Genomic DNA, 18,642 nt, shown 5'->3' on the forward strand with positions numbered 1-18,642 from the left:
AGCAAGGAACAAGCGCGAGCCAAATGATGCCGTTAATTTAAAAAAAAAAAAAACAACGCAGTGTATGAAAATGTAAATCAGGATTTAGGGACGTGATACATAACCAACGTTGAAAACTGTATCTGTTTATTATGAATCAAAACATGCTGAAATGAACTTATTCTAGGCTAAACTGTGACTCCAAGTGAATATGTTTTCTTTAATTCAGCGGGGCAAGGCTTTTACAAAGGATCTGCTCGTTTCTCAGTAAGACTTCCAATTAACAACCCCCCAAAAGAAAACGGAATTCTCATTACTAGCCAGAGAAAGAGGATCAAGCCCTCAGAAATGTCTAACTTAAGGGACAGTAAAGCAGTTAATCAGCAATAAACATAAGCCTATCAGGAAATTCATGAAGATGCATTATTTAATAAAAAGGACAAAAAGAGGAATTTTTAACCAGATAGGATACTGTTCCAGCTCAGGAACTGCTGACTTAGCAGAAATAAATGCCGCATTACCCACAATGTGAAATAATGCCTCATATGTATCTTCTAGCGCGTACGTTTCACAGCAGGAAGCAGAGCAGTTTTATAAGCATCTAAATTAGAAATGACTTCTCGGAGTTGAGCTTACGCCTACCACGTCTCTGTGCTCCTCAGTCAAATGATAACCGTTAAAGAACAGAGATCACCGTCACACTTCATAAGCATTGGGATTTTCAGAAATCAACTATATAAATTCATCTTCACAACAGCATATTTAATTCGGTAGTAGCAAGACTGAAATTGCATCAGATGAACTACCTTCGCAACTTATGCCAAGTAAAAGATATTTAAAAAGTCAGCTGCATGTTTCTGATTATTTTCAGTGTTTTCTTATTCAAATCTGGTTGTGGGTTGGTTTGCTTTTTAAATGACCAGAGAACGGTGATGTGAATGGTCATGTGTTTGTTTTGTTTGTTTTTTTTTTTTAAATGACCATAAAAGTGGTAATTAACAATGACAGAAAGCACTCTTTATTGGAGACTAGAGCATTTCCAATAGCCAACATATGTTGTACTTACAGCAAGCCTCTTTCTTAATCCATAAATTCAAATCAAAGCAACATCCTTACAGCATTATCCCAATTTTCATATTTCAGTTATAGCAACACAGCCAGTCCTTCCACAAACATCTCACTTCTCATTTAGGCAAAGCCAACTTGGACCTCAGGCCAGGTTGCCCAAGGCTTCATCCAGTGAAGATGAAATCTCCATCCTCGGAGATTTTCCAAATCTCTCTTGCCCTTTCTTTCAGTGTTTGTTCATATTCATGGCGGGGGTTTTTGTTTGGTTTGGTTTTTTTCCTCCCCAATATCCAAACAGAATTTTCCTTCAATCCACTTGTGCCAGTTGCCTCTCATCCCAATACCACGAACCTCGGCGTAGACTCCAGCTCCATTTTCTCTACCATCCTACTAGGCAGCTGAAGACACCAACCAGATCCCTCCTTAAAGCCTTTTATTCTACATTTCGAAAATTCCCAGCTCTGCCAGCCCCTCCCCCTCATCACCTCGCAGTCTCTGCTGGATCTGTCTGTCAGTCTTCCTTGCACTGGGAAGCCCCAAATTGATCTGGAAGGCCTGATGCAGTTTCAGACGTGCTGAATATACAGGTAAAAACCCACTCTCCTTGACCTACCGCCACCACTTTTACTAATGCAGCCTCGTAGGCGGCCAACCAGCATGGCTCTAAGGGTTCGCTGCTGACTCAGCTTGAACTTGCTGTCCACTGGGATCATTAAAAGCTTTTTTATTTTTATTTTTTTGCCCCACTGCTTTCTTAACCCTAACGTCACACAAAGCGACGAGCACTAACTTCTTGGGCCTCTCTTAATTCACTTTTATAACAAGAAACACTGCTGGGAAAGAAAACCTTAAGAGATTCTAAGGAAAGAAACAGAACGACCATGCTTTGTTTAAAATAGAATAAATAACAATGTAGTTCCTTTCTGATAGGCGGTTACGCATAAATGATTTTTTTAGATGTTTATTTTAAACTCTAAATATTTCTCAAACATCTCGCAAGGACAACAGGTTTGTGAGCTTTGGGAAAAAGAAAACAGGGATGAAAACCTGCGACGTGACAGCTCTTGCCATTCAGTTCCCGAAGAGACGACATTTTTTGCTTCTGAAAGCTTTTATTCCTTTTCAAAGGAAGCTTAGTATCTAAATGCAACTTCAGACCACATTAATAGCACGTAGAAAGTTCTTACACATATATCGGTATTATGTTAACAAGGAAATAATGTCTTCTTGGAAAGAAGTAAAAATAGTTGCCAGGCAAACTGGCTAAATGAATTCCTTCTGAAGCCCCAAGCTCCCATCACTTCTTGATAACCAGTTAATGAATGATGAATGTAAACGAATCGGAACATTTTACGTTTCTAATTAGTTAAATAACATTAAAGCTGTAAGTCAAAGACTGACCCCATAATTCAGGCCTTATAATTAAGTGTTTCAAGCCTCTTTACAACTGCAGACAGGTTAGTGCAAACTGTATCTTCGCTATGAACATACAGCAGTTTTGGTTTCAGTTGCTGAAATAAAGTCTGAGAAAATTAATTTAAATATAATTGGAGACTTATTTGAAAATGGTTAAACTTGTGAAAGTATCTAATTCTTTAAGCATACTATATTTACCTATTTTATTACATACTCTCAATTTAAAGAAAACACACACGTGTTCATAGAGCAGTTACAATGTTTTCATAAAGAATAACAACTTTCAGAAAAAAGATCTCTTCACACTAATTAGCCACCTAATGGCCTTATTGTCCAGAGAAATCTGCTCATTGGCCGGTTTCTGCAAATAAGAGTCTTAAAGGAAATTTCACCAGCTCCTTCAGAACCACAGCTTCCTTCACTTTGTAAACACGTAAGAAATGTTAATGATTTGGGGGGCTGGAGGGAGGGAGGAAGTTCCAGTTCTCAAAGAGCTGACAATCAGCCAACGTACAATGTATTCCAACTTCTTCCTCAGTCATTGGATGGGCTCTTAAACTTCTATAGTGCTCAGCATTATGGCACGCTTGGAAAAAAGCACTTGGAAAGCTTCATTTTTTTCAGTTCTAAACAGCATTAATGAAACCACTACTACTCCTATAACCACCTCCGAGCTGGTAACAAAAAGATTCTTAAATTACAGCTCAGCTATAACTCTCAACGAAAATTCAGAGAGGAAAGGGCTCAGATAACATTGGGGGGGGGGGGACACGACACCAAACAACAAAACACACCAACAAACATGCTTACATGGTTTTCCTATTTATGCAGTTGTGTTTATGGGTTTAACAGGGAAGGTCAGATTCTCACCTCCACACAGACACTTCTTTCTAGAATTCCTCACTCAATTACCTCCCATTAAGCTACTGACTGAGAGAACAAGAATTTCCTTGTGCTTCTTTAATTTTCTATTCTGTAAAAGGATGACAAAAGTAATGGCCTTTATTGGGCCCTTTATACAATTTACTGTATTTCTTTAAAACACACAAAAGCCCCACTGAAACAAAAGTTATTGCCTCTTGTAACTGAGTAAAAGTGAATTTTGAAAGAAACTATCAAATCATATAGAAGAAGACCAACATCATGTTGTTCTGTTCTAATGAGAAACAACATTCTTACTTGAGAAAAGAAACATCAAAAGCACTGATTAGGAAAAAATAAAAAAAAAAACCACTCACAAAACCCAAACGAAAACTAAAAACCAGCAAACAGCTCACGCTCGTCTATAGGGCTGTGGAAGGAAAGGAAAGTTTAATTGATTTTTCAGACGCAGATTCTCAAAGACAGGAAAGGCATCTTTGAGGGCGTAAGAATACAGTTTCGAATCTAATATGGGATGCTATAAAGAAAAAAAGATGAAGTTTGAACAGTAGATGTAGAAGTCCATGTAGTAGCACAAAACTGATAAAGCAGCTGCTGCAACCATACCCGTGTCTAGCTGGAGCTCTGCAGGCGGAGGAATTATCCTAGAGAGAACACAAAGATCTCTCAAGCAAGAAACTGCCATTTTGTAAAACACAGTTTTCCAAAAATTTGCATCTAAGACAATCCCAGTAAACTCAAGTGAGACATTACGTACCACGGCAAACAGCACAGTATAGTTGCAGAGCCACCTAATTGGAATTTAGGGCTTTGTGGGTCCCTTACTAATTCTTGCATTAATCTTGTATTCAAAGGTAGAAGCAGATGATCCTGGAGGTCCCTTCCAACCTGGTATTCTATGACTCTATGAATCTGTTGTGTGACTCTGGACAAAGGGCACATTCTTTCCTCTACTTCTCTTTTTAAACTTTATTAATTCATCTATTTAGAATGTAAAACCTTCAGGGCAGAGACCATTTCCTAACACGCTTGTCAGCGATTTAGCACAATGAAAATACATTTTTTGAGGCAAACGCCACTGCAAAGCGAACAATACATCACAAGGAACCACAACCGCTGTGACAAGTGCCATTAAAAAAATCTAACCGACAGCTGTCTTAGACAAACAATGGCACGAGAAGACAGTATGAAAAACTGCCTTTGTGTGAAAAGCAGCACGTAATACACTGAGGGACCCAGTTTTTCAGAACAACTTGGGAGACAAGGCTGTATAAATAGGAGCGTTCAACGTATTCCTTTGTCAGAAGCGCCTGTCCCACCGTGAAAACAAACGCGGCACGCTCACAGGTTTGGTTTATGTACGTCTGTCAGTGGCCCCCAAAGTGCTAACACGGCTATTTAGTTCCCATTCAGCGATAAATCAAATTTTCTACCTGTCACTATGCTGCGTTTCCCAGACACTCCATACAGCCATAATCTGAAGAAGCAAGAACAGTGTGACGGTGCCACACCGCAGCTTTCGAGGAGCCGGTCTGATGTGTTAAAGGAACGGAGAACTAATTCAGAGAAATAAGTGGGTTCCTTTCCTTCTGGGACAGCGGGGTGACTAAATTCATAGCAGTTGGATGAATAACACGCTCAGGTGGAAGCGCACAGCCCAAGAGCAGCCAGAGTAGCAACAGCCCCCACCTCCACGGCCCCCAGCAGTCCTCTCCTGACTCTGTTCTCAGTGTAAATGGAGATATTGCTCCCCTGAAGTATTGCCGGCGCTCACTCCTCACACACGTGAGCGACATAAGCATCTCCGAGGTGCTAAATAAACGTACTCGAAATAGTACCAACTGTAGACCAATTGGAAAATTTCCCTTAGTGTTATTTTTGAGTTATTGTATGCAATCTGACAAAACTGTAATATATTTTTGATTTAAAAGCTCAGATATTCATACTTATTAATGAAGAAATAAGCAACGTGTAACAAATTGAATATTAATAGAATAATTGTATTGCTACAGAAAACGTATTTCTTATAGAAATGTCAGTGAGGTTTTCTCAAAGCATGTTTCCTTTGCGTGTTTCCACTATTCCAAACAAATTTGTTTAGATGAGGATTCACTACAAAAACTCTTTTGCAATTAAACTGGTTACTGTCCCACCACAAACAGGTTAAATGCACGTGACAGGAAAACACACAAAGCACCTGGCGTGTTGGTACGCTACTTTTTCTACCATCCAAAGAGGTGGCAGCAATGCGGTACGGTTAGACTTACAAATAAGTTTTTTGAGTGCTAAATCTTTCCACAGTATGAACTTACTACACTGGAGCATTTTAGGGGGAAAAAAAAAAAATGATGAAAAATAATCAAGCAACCCACTAGATGGAGCTCGTACACAGAAAACCCAGCCCAGCAGCACCATTCTCACTGCTCCAGGTGAATGAAGGTAAACAAGATCCTGACTGGCGGCAAGGGACCTTTGCAGAGGTGACATTTCTGCCACGCATTTGATACCAAAATCCCGTCCTTTCCAGTGCTGTGCTCTGTATTCTTGTATTCTGGAGCTGACATCCCCACACTAATATATAGACATTCCCACACATACACAAGCACAGATAAAACATTAACCACGACATGTCATAAAGCCAACTACTAAGATTAAAAGTAGAATGAGCTTCTGAAAAAGGTGATTGAACAATTTAGAATCATAGAGTAGTTTGGGCTGGAAGGGACCGTTAAAGCCCATCTAGTCCAACCCCCCTGCAGTAAGCAGGGACATCTTTAGCTACATCAGGTTGCTCAGAGCCCCGTCCAACCTGACCTTGAATGTTCCCAGGGATGGGGCTGCTACCACCTCTCTGGGCAGCCTGTGCCAGTTTTTCACCACCCTCAGGGTAAAAAATTTCTTCCTTAGATCTAGTCTGAATCTACCCTCAATCTAAACTCAATTTTATTTTTTTGCTGCTAAACCGCTCCCGTTCTGCACAGAAAATTCTGGGGGAAAAAAATAAAACTAAACAAAACCAAAGAGGTTGTAGTGGGCAGGAAAGTGCAGCAATAACATGGGAAAAGAAAGCTTGTTCTGCCCCTTAGCATCATCCGGACCTGCAAATTCATTCTGCTTATTTGTCTCTTGAAAGGTCAGTTCAGCATCCTCAAACATTTTTCTGCGAACAGGGGAAGTTTTCAGGTATTCTGTAAAATACAACATTGCGCTGCTGTTCACTATTGCCTTAAGAGGGAAGGATGACCAGCCTGGGATTCTTCCCCACTCAGGGGAGATCAGAGGAGCACAGAAAGTGCCAAGGATCTCACTACTGAACAGCAGCTTTGGAAGCATCGGGCTGCAGCCCTGCTGCCTTCACGTGAGAAATGACTGACTCGACACCATTCCAGGTCAAAAGCCACTTCAGTTGCACAAGGGGAAAAAAAAAAACCAACCCTGCATTTCATTCAGAGTCGTACATGAGGTTATCTGAATTTGCAAACACATTTTCCCCAGCGCACGCTAAGCCAGGCATTCCTATTGAAATTCAAGATATAACTGCTACTACACAGAAATAGCCATTTGGCTGTGCTTCCCTAGACACTACAGCTCAGGAAGTCTAGTTCCAAATTGCTATGTGGAGCGTGCAGTAGTATTTCTGCAATTGTTCCTTATGATTCTGATACTGAAACAATACATTTCAATTCTTATTTTGTGGCTCACATCTTGTCCTTTTATCTCCAGCATCAAAACTCACTTCTCTGAAGAACCTATTTACAAGTAAATTGAGATTCCATAAACATTCTGTGAAATCCATTCTCAGGCTGAGCATCTAGTAGTACAGTTATTTGCCCAAAACCCACTATTTTAAAGGCAGACACTTAATGATACAGCATCTCTTCTGTCCACTACCTTTATATCATATTTTGACTGCTCTTAAACTTTATTACAAAAAAAAAAGCATCCTTTGCTATTGTTGTAGCCAAGTATTGTCTTTTCAGCTCCTATGCGTTTTGGTGAGTTTTTTCATTACAAGTCTACTAGATCTTTTATTCCATTTAAGAAGTACTGCATTCACTAGCCCTGCAAAATATTCCAAAAGGATTATTAATATCCAAGAAATATATAATGAAAGTCCATTTATTAAGTACGAACTTCCTTTTACAGCCTGAAGGACAGTGAGCAGTGTCATCAGACACTTTTTTCTTCCTCATAAAACATAGTTATCTCCCAAATGGTAGACCTGCACTGTTCAAAAATGTATTAAAGATTTAGTCACTCTGCCCGGAATTTTTCTGTTCAAATCCTTCTCATAACAAAAAATGGTACATTTTCAGTACCTCAGGACCTGTCCCAAATATAGAAATACCTCAAGTACCAAAAATAATTTTAACCACCTCTTCCAGTTCTCAATCAGATCAATTTCTTTATAAATCAAATTATTTTCACACTCATTCAAGACTCAATGATATTTTTGACATTTGAGAGTAAAGGGGTGACACACAGGCGCAGCAGTTCAAGATGTAACACGGATCTATGTTGATCGTAAGCAACTTTAAAGACAACTGGGTGTGTGCACACACAGAGAAACAATAGATCATTGGAGCAGTGAAACACCATCAAGTATAGGACGTGTCTATTTGGATTCACACGTACTAAAAAGCAAGCACTACATACACATTTTGACAAATACAATATAATTTATTCCACTGATGGATACAGAACTTGGAGAAAGTCAGCTAAGCCATCTCATCACTTCTGATGTTTTCTTTCTGGAGCAACACAAGGCAAGACATATTTGGTTTTAGCATCAATACAAAGCAGGATTTTTTGTCCTTTTTTTCCTTTATTTTTCTCTTCTCCCCCCTTTCTAAGTCACAGGGTTTATTCATTTATTTTATCCTTGACCCATAATTTGTTGTAGACAATCCTAGCCTGGCTCCAAACACAGAAATACTCCTTTTTATGGGTCTATGCTGCAAGCATAGTAAACATTTTCTATTTACAAAACTATTACAGCTACCCTCACAGTTCTGTGCAAGAATGCTTACCTCAATTTTAATATCAAAATCGAAAGCAAAATATTTAGAATTGTTTAAAATGTGAAGTATTTTAGGGTGCCCTGTTTGAAACCCCTAGAAGCTGACTTTCTGCAGTGGTTAGCACTGCTGAAGTGCTGTCAGCACATCCCACTGACACAGCTTCGTTTCTAGAAACTCAGAAACCACAAACTCAATCCGTGTTCTGAAAGGAGGCACTCTCCCACTCGTCAGAGATCCCCAGCACCCAATAAATACTATTTTTGCCTCCCACTGCCCCCTCTCCCTTCCGTCAGGCAAAATGTGTCCCCCATCTACTGCCTGCAGCCCCTGTTGTGGCACACAGCCTCTCTACAGCTATTCAACCCACCGCTTTATGTCCATGTACAAATCCATTTTCAGATCCACACCCCACATGCACTTTTACCTCATCCCTGCTGCCATCCCCACATCGGAGTGCGGATGCCACCTAGCTTCACCTCAGTTTTCACCCAGCACAGATTTCCTGGTCCTTCTCGTTGCATTTCGTCACACTCAGCAATTTCACTGCCTTTTTCTCTGCCTCCCCACTGCACCCCAGGCTGATGGGTGGGTCCCGTCTCTGGGACGCGTCGCGATGGCTATGGGGAGGGCACCAGGGGACACCGCATGAATCAGTCCCACAACACTCAACACGTGACAACACAGCAGTCCCATGATAATCAGAACTTACTGGACCAAAACTACCACTTCCCAAGTGAAAACAGATTGTTCTGAGAATTCACAGTAAGTTCTTAACAAATTTCTCTATGTAGCTTGAATAAATTTGAGCAAGTGTGATGAAGGGAGGTAAAAGATGAATCCTTAGTTGCAGTAGGAACCCAGAAATATTTAATGAGCATAAAATATATACCAAATTCTATTAAGAAATTACTTTAACTAATAAAACCAGGAATATCTGGATTCAAATTATCTAAAATTAAAGCAGGAACATGCAAGTTAAAGGATGAAAAAAATAAAGCATTAAACACATACTTTTGTAATCAACTTCAAACAGTATTTTAAAGTAGAAAAATCTTATAAAAAACAGATTCGTGAACTCTCCTCTTTTCTACATAAATTATCTCCAAGAAGCAATAAATGAAAAATCTTCCCAAAACTTTGCTAATAACTCACAGTTGACTTTATACCACAAGTCATCACCGTACAGAGTATGATCATTAACATGACACCTATTTCAACACAATAACTGAAGTGCTTAAAATAGATAGAATTATTTGTATTACATGCAATGACATTTTGATTGAGAGAGTACCGAGGTGATTTACACTGCAGTTATCTGAAGCACTAAACTGCAGAATGCTGGTTCTGAAATTTGAAATAATGAAGGCCAAGAAGCGTCAAATATTATGGAAAAAATTGTAAACTTATTTGTAATATAGAAGAACTATCTTGTCATGTAATAGAAGATTTAGCATGCTCTTCATACCAAACACAAATTGATCTCAATCAGTATGACTGATACTGTAAAATAAATATACTGTAAAGTTATTTTCAATAGAAAATATAAACTTCCTTCCCCTTGCTTAAGTAATCCGTTGCCAGCATAAAAATCAAACGTTTTCTCCACCATCTTTTTAGCCATGACGTCGTTTCATTAGTCTGGCAATTTTTCTTGCTTTCTTGCAACTATAAATTCACAATCATCTCACCATGGCAGCTATGCCTTTCAGCTTTCCCTGGAGTTCAGAGAATGTCATCTCTGTTGCAAAATCAGGTGTAAATAAATCTCACTCAAGAGCTAAGCAGTGAGCCAAAACAGGAAATATGGTTAGAAAGCAGATGAGACAATAGTTTCCATCTTTGTATCCTCAGTAAGTTAGAGGAGAAAGTTTTCATTTAGTTTCCCAAAATTACCAAGACACAATTCTCAGGAAAGACAGGCTGGTTTTCCACAGGTAATTGTGAACAGAACCTGATCCTATGGACACACATCTCTCGCATGCATTCATGATGCCTGCAACATCATGTAAAGCGGAAAAGACTTTACCTGAGGAGAAAAACGAGGAGCAAATATTCTCACAGAGAGGCAGGGGACAGTATCAGAGGTCTCGCATAGTCTTCACTAAATTTACTTTCACTAAGCACAACGACTCTCTTCGTATTGAACTGCAGCCTTTTCCAGAGAGCAGCAGCATCATCACTTTAGGACTGAGAAGTCACATGTTTTCTGCCACTGTTTGTCAAACCTCTGCTGCCCGTAACACGTCAAGTCCCACACAAAAGCCAGATGACAATCACACCAAACGGGGATATGATTCTCAGGATCTTACCAATAAGGGACCTGTGAGCTGAGAAGGCCCTGAAAACCACGCAGAATTCCTTAAATCTTGAACCACAATAATTTTACAGGAAAACCTATACATCTAGAAATACAGATATTTAAAAAAACCAATCAAAATCAGTGTAGTCCATGCAGGCAGTACTGTTTGATGTACCTGAACAGCACGATGGCACTGGAGCCAACATCTGGGTCCTGCAGCAGTTCTGAACAGTTTTACTCTCTTCGCTTGTCTCTTCCCACATCTACCCACACATTTTTCTGCTGTCATGTTTCCACCTCGAACCTCATTTCCTTTTTGTTATTATTTGTATACTCATTCTCTTCCTTTCCTCAATATCCTACTCAATCCTGGAGCTTCCCTTGATCCTGTAATACTTACCCTTTCTACTACGGCCTCCAAAGTAGACCCAATGACAGTACGCCACAGCTGCAGAGGACAAGCCCAGTCCAACAGGACATGAGATGAGCCACCTGCACTACACCCCCACTTCAGCCCTAAACACAGCCGGACTGAGTAGCTCCCAATTGCGTGTGACAGACGCTTGTGTTGTAACGTGGTGGATCAAAGTGAAAAGGACACCTCTCCCCACGAACAACACCCCCTTACCAAAAGTCAGAACAAAAGAGAGAAAACATATTTTCAGATTCTCTTTGCAATTAATAGTTGTTTTCACTTTCTAAAGAACAGTCCTCGACCATAAAATGGAGAAAAATCCTAATATGAGACTGGCAATGAAATTAGCAGTTAAACAATTAGCTGTTCGGAAAGTTCCTTAAACAAAACCGTAGCTGTTTCTGAAATAGAGGCTGTAGCACGTTGCCTGCACCTGAAGTGACTGGTATCAACTGTGTTTGAAAGATGCTTTTTCCCTATCTTTGATCAACACAATTCACGATTCAAGCTGAATGTTAATGTTTCCAGGATGATCAGCTCCATCACCATCTTTACTTTAGTATCTTGACTGCCTGACTTGCCGGACAAGTATGATTTTACCTTTCAACAAATCACAGATCTTGGTCACAGAACTAAAATGCCAGATTAACCGGACTTTGCACTATTTACTGCTACGTGGCGGATTTCTCAAGGACACTAGGGCAAAACAGGACTTTTTTCTCTGTATCACAGCCACTGCATATGAGCACAAATAACTCCTAATAATTCAAGTCCATTAGCAGCAAACAACGATTCCTTATTAAAAATAACACAAATGAACGTCTGCACTTTGCCTCTGCAGTCTGAGGAAACAGACCTGAATGAAAAAGGGAAATCTGAGTCCTGTTCCAGACCCACTTAGTTAAAAGCACGTAGATTGCATGGACAAACACTTCACTTCCCACACGCTTCTGATACTTACATCAAATTCATTTAGCGCAGCAGCAAGCTCTCCTATGCCAGTGTGCCCCTTGTTCTCATCAGTGGGCGAGGTGGCCTGGGCAGCATTGGAGATACCAGCAATTGCTTCTTGTACTTGCTTGAAGACGTAGTCTCTGTTGGCCCTAGTGGCTGCAACGTCAGGGTGACGGAGAAACGCTTGGGACGCGGTGTACAGCATGGTGGCGTTCTTCTTCAGAGCACCTCGAGCTGCAGCCATCTCATCCCTGCAGTGCGGATCTTTCAGCTCCTACAGAAAAACCCACCATTTTTATAGTTGTGTTAGAAGGTATTGCCTAGACACCTTAAACATCCGTGCATAAACACCGACCAGTGATTTTGCAAAGGTGGAATCAATGACTGAATCTACCATAAATCACAGAAAGAAATCACCCTCCTGCCCAAAAAAAGTCCATTCCTTCTGCTTCCCTTATTCAGGGAATATTAGTCTACATGCTTCCCTTATTCAGACCTGCAGAAAATTTATATAAAACAATAACTCTTCCTGATTGACTGGATTCAGTCCACTGATCCCATAAGGCAATGCGAGTGCAACAAGCCTGTTGCAGTTAAGTGCATAATTTTGTAAGTCCTTTATAAAATCATCATGAACTAGACCTTTAAAAAAATCCCAAACTAAAAATACTACGTTGCTGAATATATATTTAGTTCTTAAAGACCTAATAAATATGCCCCTCATTATTTTTAGCCTTTCCTTCGTATTTTTTCTATTCCTCATATCGTCTAGTGTTTGTTTTAATGACATATACTTTCTTTTGATTCCTCTGACAACAAGCATCAGATACTGTACAATATGTTACCAGAATGACACTGTATTACTGTTATTTAATCCATGAATTTATTTAAACGTAGGATATATCACACTGTCCATGAAAGCCTTTCAAACATTAGGTAAGCTAGCCCTAACAATATTAATGAGCAATAATATACAGTATTACTTCTATTTTAAAGCTATGAACCAAGAAGTCTGGAGAGCCAAATAGTTTACTTACGTTCACACATAGAATATATAGCAAGAACTAAAAAAAATAACCCAGATATTCTGTATTTAAAGGTTTTACCCATTGACTAATTTCAACCACACATGACTGACAGTTTTCAGAGATAATTAAGTTCCAAAAAAATTTATCAGGCAACAAAACAGAAGGGATGAAAGGAAAATGCCCAAACATCTAAGCAGTAAGTTCTAATGCTGTCAAGATTTTCCAGTTATATGGGAAACCTTTCTGGCATTACAAAAATGCATCTTAAGAAAAAAAATTTAAAAGCTTTGTAACTAAGATTTTCTGTTATAGTTTCACACCTCCAACAAGAATTTAAGAGACAGACACCTTCATTAGCTTTCCCATTTTTCTCTTTTTTCCCATATTTGTAGCTATTTCCACAAGGGAAGTGTCTGAACATACAGAACAGTACTGGTCACACCGTGACTAGATTTTACATTTTCCATTTATTTAATTTCAGTATAACTCAGAAAGTGTTATATTTCATTTAAAAAACCACAATATTCATACAGAAGTAAATTGTCATTACTGTAATGCAGAAAATAAAGTCAACAGACAGATGAATATGGAAAGCCAGCTTTCTAAATCCGGCGTGCTGCGCAATGCAAAGACGACACACCCCTGAGGGATGGGTGGTCCTCAAACACGATGGATGTTGGGAAGACCTTATACAGCTCCACAGCGACAGCACTGTCTGGACTCTAAAGGGAACAGTGTTCAGGAGAAAGTTATATTTATTGCAAAGTTGCATAATTGAATAAATGTCATCGTGACTTTCTGGTCTTTTTTCCACTCGCCTTAGTAAGGAACGAATTGAGTACTTGGGGGTTTTAAGTATCTGAAAATTAATAATGATCATTTTCAACACAAAGCAGACTTCTGTTCTTCCTGAATTTGAATTATATCAGACTACTCATGCCTTACCAGCTGTCAGAGTGACCTCAAACCAGCAGGTTAGAATTAAATGGGAATCATCATCACATGAAAACTATCCTTAACCTCCTGAATCACTTGCCTTTTCACTCTTCATTCTGTGATTAATTGAAGCCACTTGGAAAATATTCTTAAAGAAACTGCATTTTTGAAAACCTTCATCACATTGAAAAAAACCCATGTGATTAAATCACAGGCCAGGACACAGCACTTACTTATCGTACATTTAAAAACCAGACTTGGACATAAAATAGAAGAACTTTACAACAATTCCTCAACCACTGCTTTAAAAATGTACTCACCTGTTGTCGCCTAGCAGCCACGTAGTTCAGTTTTACCATCTCTTTTCCAAATTCTTTAAAGCGATTTGCTAAATCTTGCTCATTTGTTGCGTTTTTCACTGCTTCTAGCGCTTCCTCTACCTACAACAGAATATATCACCTGCGTTAGCCTTTTAATCTGTGTGCGCCCTTTGACAAAGTCTGTAACTGTTCTACCCAATACTCTCCATTATATGGACCAAATTTAGCTTTTTTGTCCGTCACCGTACAGTGGCTTATCAGATAAAATGTTTAATATCTGTGTGTTTTAAAACAAAATAGATTAATATGTTCTTAATGTGTAGTACAGGGTTGATGACAAAATAAGGGGAAGGTATTAATTCTGGACAAGAAATACCATTTAAAACAAACTCAAACTTACCATATAAGATTTAAATTCACTCTGATATATCCAAAACAGTGTCTTTGTGAGACAAATGAAACAAGCATAGATTCAACCCAGAATATCTTTATTATTCCTTTTTTCTCAGCTTCTTTTTTTTGGATACTTTAAAACTGAGAAAAGAACCTCCCAAAGAAAACACACCTGCAGCTACCCAGGCACGCTGTAGCTAACAGGGAAAGACATAAAACCCCAGTTATATCAACCAGTTAACCTCCCAAATCTATTGTGAAACTTTACCTTCTGTACAGCAAGAAAAAATACCTGAAGGGATAAAATGCTCTTTTCATACAGTAAGTAAAGGAAATTTTCCTGTGACTCGATGGGAACTCAAAGTTGTATTTCTCTCCCTCACAAGATAAAAATGCAATTCCAAGCAAAAAGATTGAGAACTGAAAAGCTTCTATTCATCCTTCTTTCTAAAACCTATTGCTTCAATTCACGACAACGTGCATAATCTTTCAACAACAGACAAATTTTCCCCTCGAAGAGAAGCAGCTAAATCTGAAAAGGACGCGCTCCCATGCAAGAGCTGAGGGTTGCAGCTGACCCTCCCAGCGCCGCTGGGAACCCATAAATTCAGCAGCAGCTGGTGTCTAATGAACTTAGAAAGACACAATCATGCACAGAACTTGCCTTTTTATCAATTGTGTTGCTTCAACTCTGTTTTCCTACCAAGTGAGAGGGTATTTTTATTTTGAGCTTTTACCTGCTTACGTGGATTTACAAATGGCAGGGCAGTAGAAGAGCAAATCCATGCATTTCCATAGGAAAATGTATAACTCAAGCACATAAATCCATAGCCGTAACATCGGAAATTTTATTCCAAGTCTGAGAGTTGTAAGCTACACCTTATTCAGAATCCAATCACCTCTTCTTTTACTCTTAAAAAGAACAGCAGCTTTTAAAAAGAACAGCAGCTTTTAAAAAGAACAGCAGCTTTTAAAGTGAACTATCTGCCCGCCTCAACCAGTAACACAAATTACAAAAGCACCATCGTATTAACTCATTTGCTCTTGCAGGATTTCCAGCAAAATATGAACATCTTCATAGAACAGTTTCGGTTGGAAGAGACCTTCAGGCTCACCGAGTCCAACCTTTGCCCTAGCTCTATCAACACCACTAAACCGTGTCCTTAAGTACAACATCTACCTGTCTCTTAAACACCTCCAGGGATGGTGACTCCACCACCTCCCTGGGCAGGCTGTTCCAGTGCCTGACAACCCTATCAGTAAATTCTTCCTTACATATCAAGAAGCATTTACATTAATAACTACCTGAAACTTTCATCTTTAACACGTTTGTAATGCCAAGCAGAGGCATGACAAACTGATGCACATTTTTGTTAAATTCTGCCACCTCCCTATTAAAAAAACCTGCTAGACAATTTGTTAGAGATTCCACTCTGATAACCAATTTCAGAAGATGCTGATCATAGTCTATCGTGTCAGTCTGGGCTCAAGCCCACGAAATTCCAAAATGAAGAAACTGGTTATGAGAAGTATTAGAAAGGGCATGAGCGCAAACCCTGTTTTGATTATAATTTCTTTTACAAATTCATGTTGAAGCAAGTTCTCTATCCTCAAAACACAACTTCCCTCAACTGTACAGATGTGTTTCTCTACCTAACAAGCACGTAATTAATTACAATGGACTCATGATTGTATATGTGTATGACCACACACTATATTAGTATGTTTTACTAGTGTTACACAAGCCTCACTGCAATAAGCACTGTTACTAACTTTATGCAAAAGAGAATCGGAAAGAAAGCGCCGAGTGTCCCTCCATAAAGCATCCACATATATTTCCTCTAAAACATTAATTAAAATGCACTATATCCCATGAAGTCTGGAGCACAACTCACGCATTTGACAAGCTTTCAGTGAAAACTGATTACAGCACATTTCAGTATAGATCAGGCTTCTTAACTTGCCTTGATAACTAACTTCTGAACTTCATGCAGAATGATTTTAGTTTATTAATTTTATGGTTAACTTACACCAGTCTTTGAATGTTACCTTTGAGTCACTGCAAGAGCTGTTCCTCTGTCAATTTTGCCAAATAAAAACTTTTTTTTCCTATTAATCTAATTTTTATTCATCTAAAACTAGTTTGCATTATAAAGTGGTTAAGAAAAATATATTCACACTGTCAATCCTCAGAAATAAACTACCCTTTTTAACCTGAAAAAAACCTCACACCAAATTTAAGGTCCTTAAGTTGAATTTTGCTGAAAACAGAGATGTCTGGCTTCTTGGAAACAAAATTCATGATAACATCTGATAAATGCAGAGATTACAAGCCACATTGTCATACACTGCCCTTGCAAATGTAGGGTGCAAACTGTAAGTAAACACACCCACTGACAAAACAGTATTGGACATTGGTGTCTTGCATAACAGGGCACAGTGCTGTAACAGAAGGAAGAAATCTCAGGTGTGAGAGCAGCATTTCTCATCACCTATGAAAGAGCTTGAATCCAAATTTTAATCATGTTTAGAAAAACCTGTTGTTTATAATATTAAAGTGTTAGCCTCACTAGCAAAAGACTATTTTAATTACAGTTGCACGGAGTATTATAGTGGGGAAAAATTAAAAGCATATTCCAGAGAGATAATGCTTACACTGCACATAATCAAAGCCACGTGCTGACATCTACGAGAGCAGCATTCTGTTCACTGGAGCAGAGCTCACTAGAATCCGTACAGAAAAATCTGCCTTTTTCAGTATGAAAACTTTTCAACCTATTTAGCTTATCTGCCCAGTTTGCATGTTGAAGGGTTCTCATTGTTTTTCCAGAACATAACATCATTGTACAGCTACACTGTTAAAAAGAGAAATAAAAAAAGAAAATAAAATACTGTTTGGACAGTTATTAAAAAGAAATAACTCTCCATCTCCTCTACAAACTCACACATACATTCTGCAGGCTTTAAATATTCTGAATGGGATTTTCTGCAAAACTGTATTTTGCTTATGCAATTAAAGTGAAATAGTCCAATAACTGGAAAAAAAAAAAAAAATTACATTTCACAGTTTCAACTGAAAAGCCTTTTAATAGTCCTACATAAAAACACAAACAGTGGCAGCCAAAAGTGGATACAAACCCACACCAAACCACCTGGCAATCTTTAATCCCTCTTTGTTCTATTTTTCCTCTTTCATGACTGATTAGAAACTTGCACTATTGTCTCACTCCAAATTAAAGATTCAATCTTTTGATACATCCAGAAGTCTTGCAGAGAAAAAGATAAATCAGAACAACTGTAATACCCAAACTCTGCCACAAGATAGCAACGCTCTACAAGTACTGAGGCAAGTAAACCATCAGGATAAGGTGTGAGATGAGTGAGGTAAATGCATCTGTTCAGCTCACGCCTGCTTAACAGCGGTATCAGTCCAGTCACTGACGATGGCTGAAAATGTTTAAGACTCCAAAAATTAATTTCTGCAAAATTAGAAAATTAATGAGACTAATGGAGAAACATGTTATCTCCTGCCTCTTCATCACCACTTTGAGAAAAAACAGTGGGGACAGAGTAAGAAACGTGACCCATGACATCCACTGCTGGTTTGTTCCCTATTTTTCTACACACAAAACATGCAAAACCAATACAGAACATCAAAAACCACGTACAATTTTCAGATGCGATAGAAGCCTCATGACATCAGCCATATCAGCCAGGATGAGCAAGCGAGTGACAGCAGAAAGCAAGGCACGAGCAGCCCGCACCATGGTTCCCCGTTTCACTGAGGAGCATGGGTCATCAGCAAACTCCGAAGAGGCAATCCTCATTGTTTCTCCTAGAATTGAAAGAAAAAATATAAAAAGGTAATTAGAGATGAGTTTTACACTTTTTGCTTCGTTTCGTTTTGGTTTTCCCTGGAAAGTATAACCAA

General features: G+C 38.9%; 1 protein-coding gene across 4 annotated transcripts in view; it reads right to left on the reverse strand.

The window, feature by feature from the left end:
* Positions 1 to 18,642, reverse strand: part of CTNNA2 (catenin alpha 2) — a 459,358-nt gene that overhangs the window by 365,848 nt on the left and 74,868 nt on the right. For all 4 annotated transcript variants that reach the window (XM_086464656.1, XM_086464659.1, XM_086464658.1 and 1 more), the window contains 3 exons: positions 18,380 to 18,546; positions 14,319 to 14,438; positions 12,042 to 12,308 (listed from right to left, as the gene is read on the reverse strand). In XM_086464656.1, the coding sequence (XP_086320782.1) occupies positions 12,042 to 12,308; positions 14,319 to 14,438; positions 18,380 to 18,546 (554 nt within the window). The remainder of the gene's footprint in view (positions 1 to 12,041; positions 12,309 to 14,318; positions 14,439 to 18,379; positions 18,547 to 18,642) is intronic.

This window comes from Leptosomus discolor, chromosome 4, assembly GCF_034619465.1.
Source record: "Leptosomus discolor isolate bLepDis1 chromosome 4, bLepDis1.hap2, whole genome shotgun sequence".
NCBI lineage: Eukaryota > Metazoa > Chordata > Aves > Leptosomiformes > Leptosomidae > Leptosomus > Leptosomus discolor.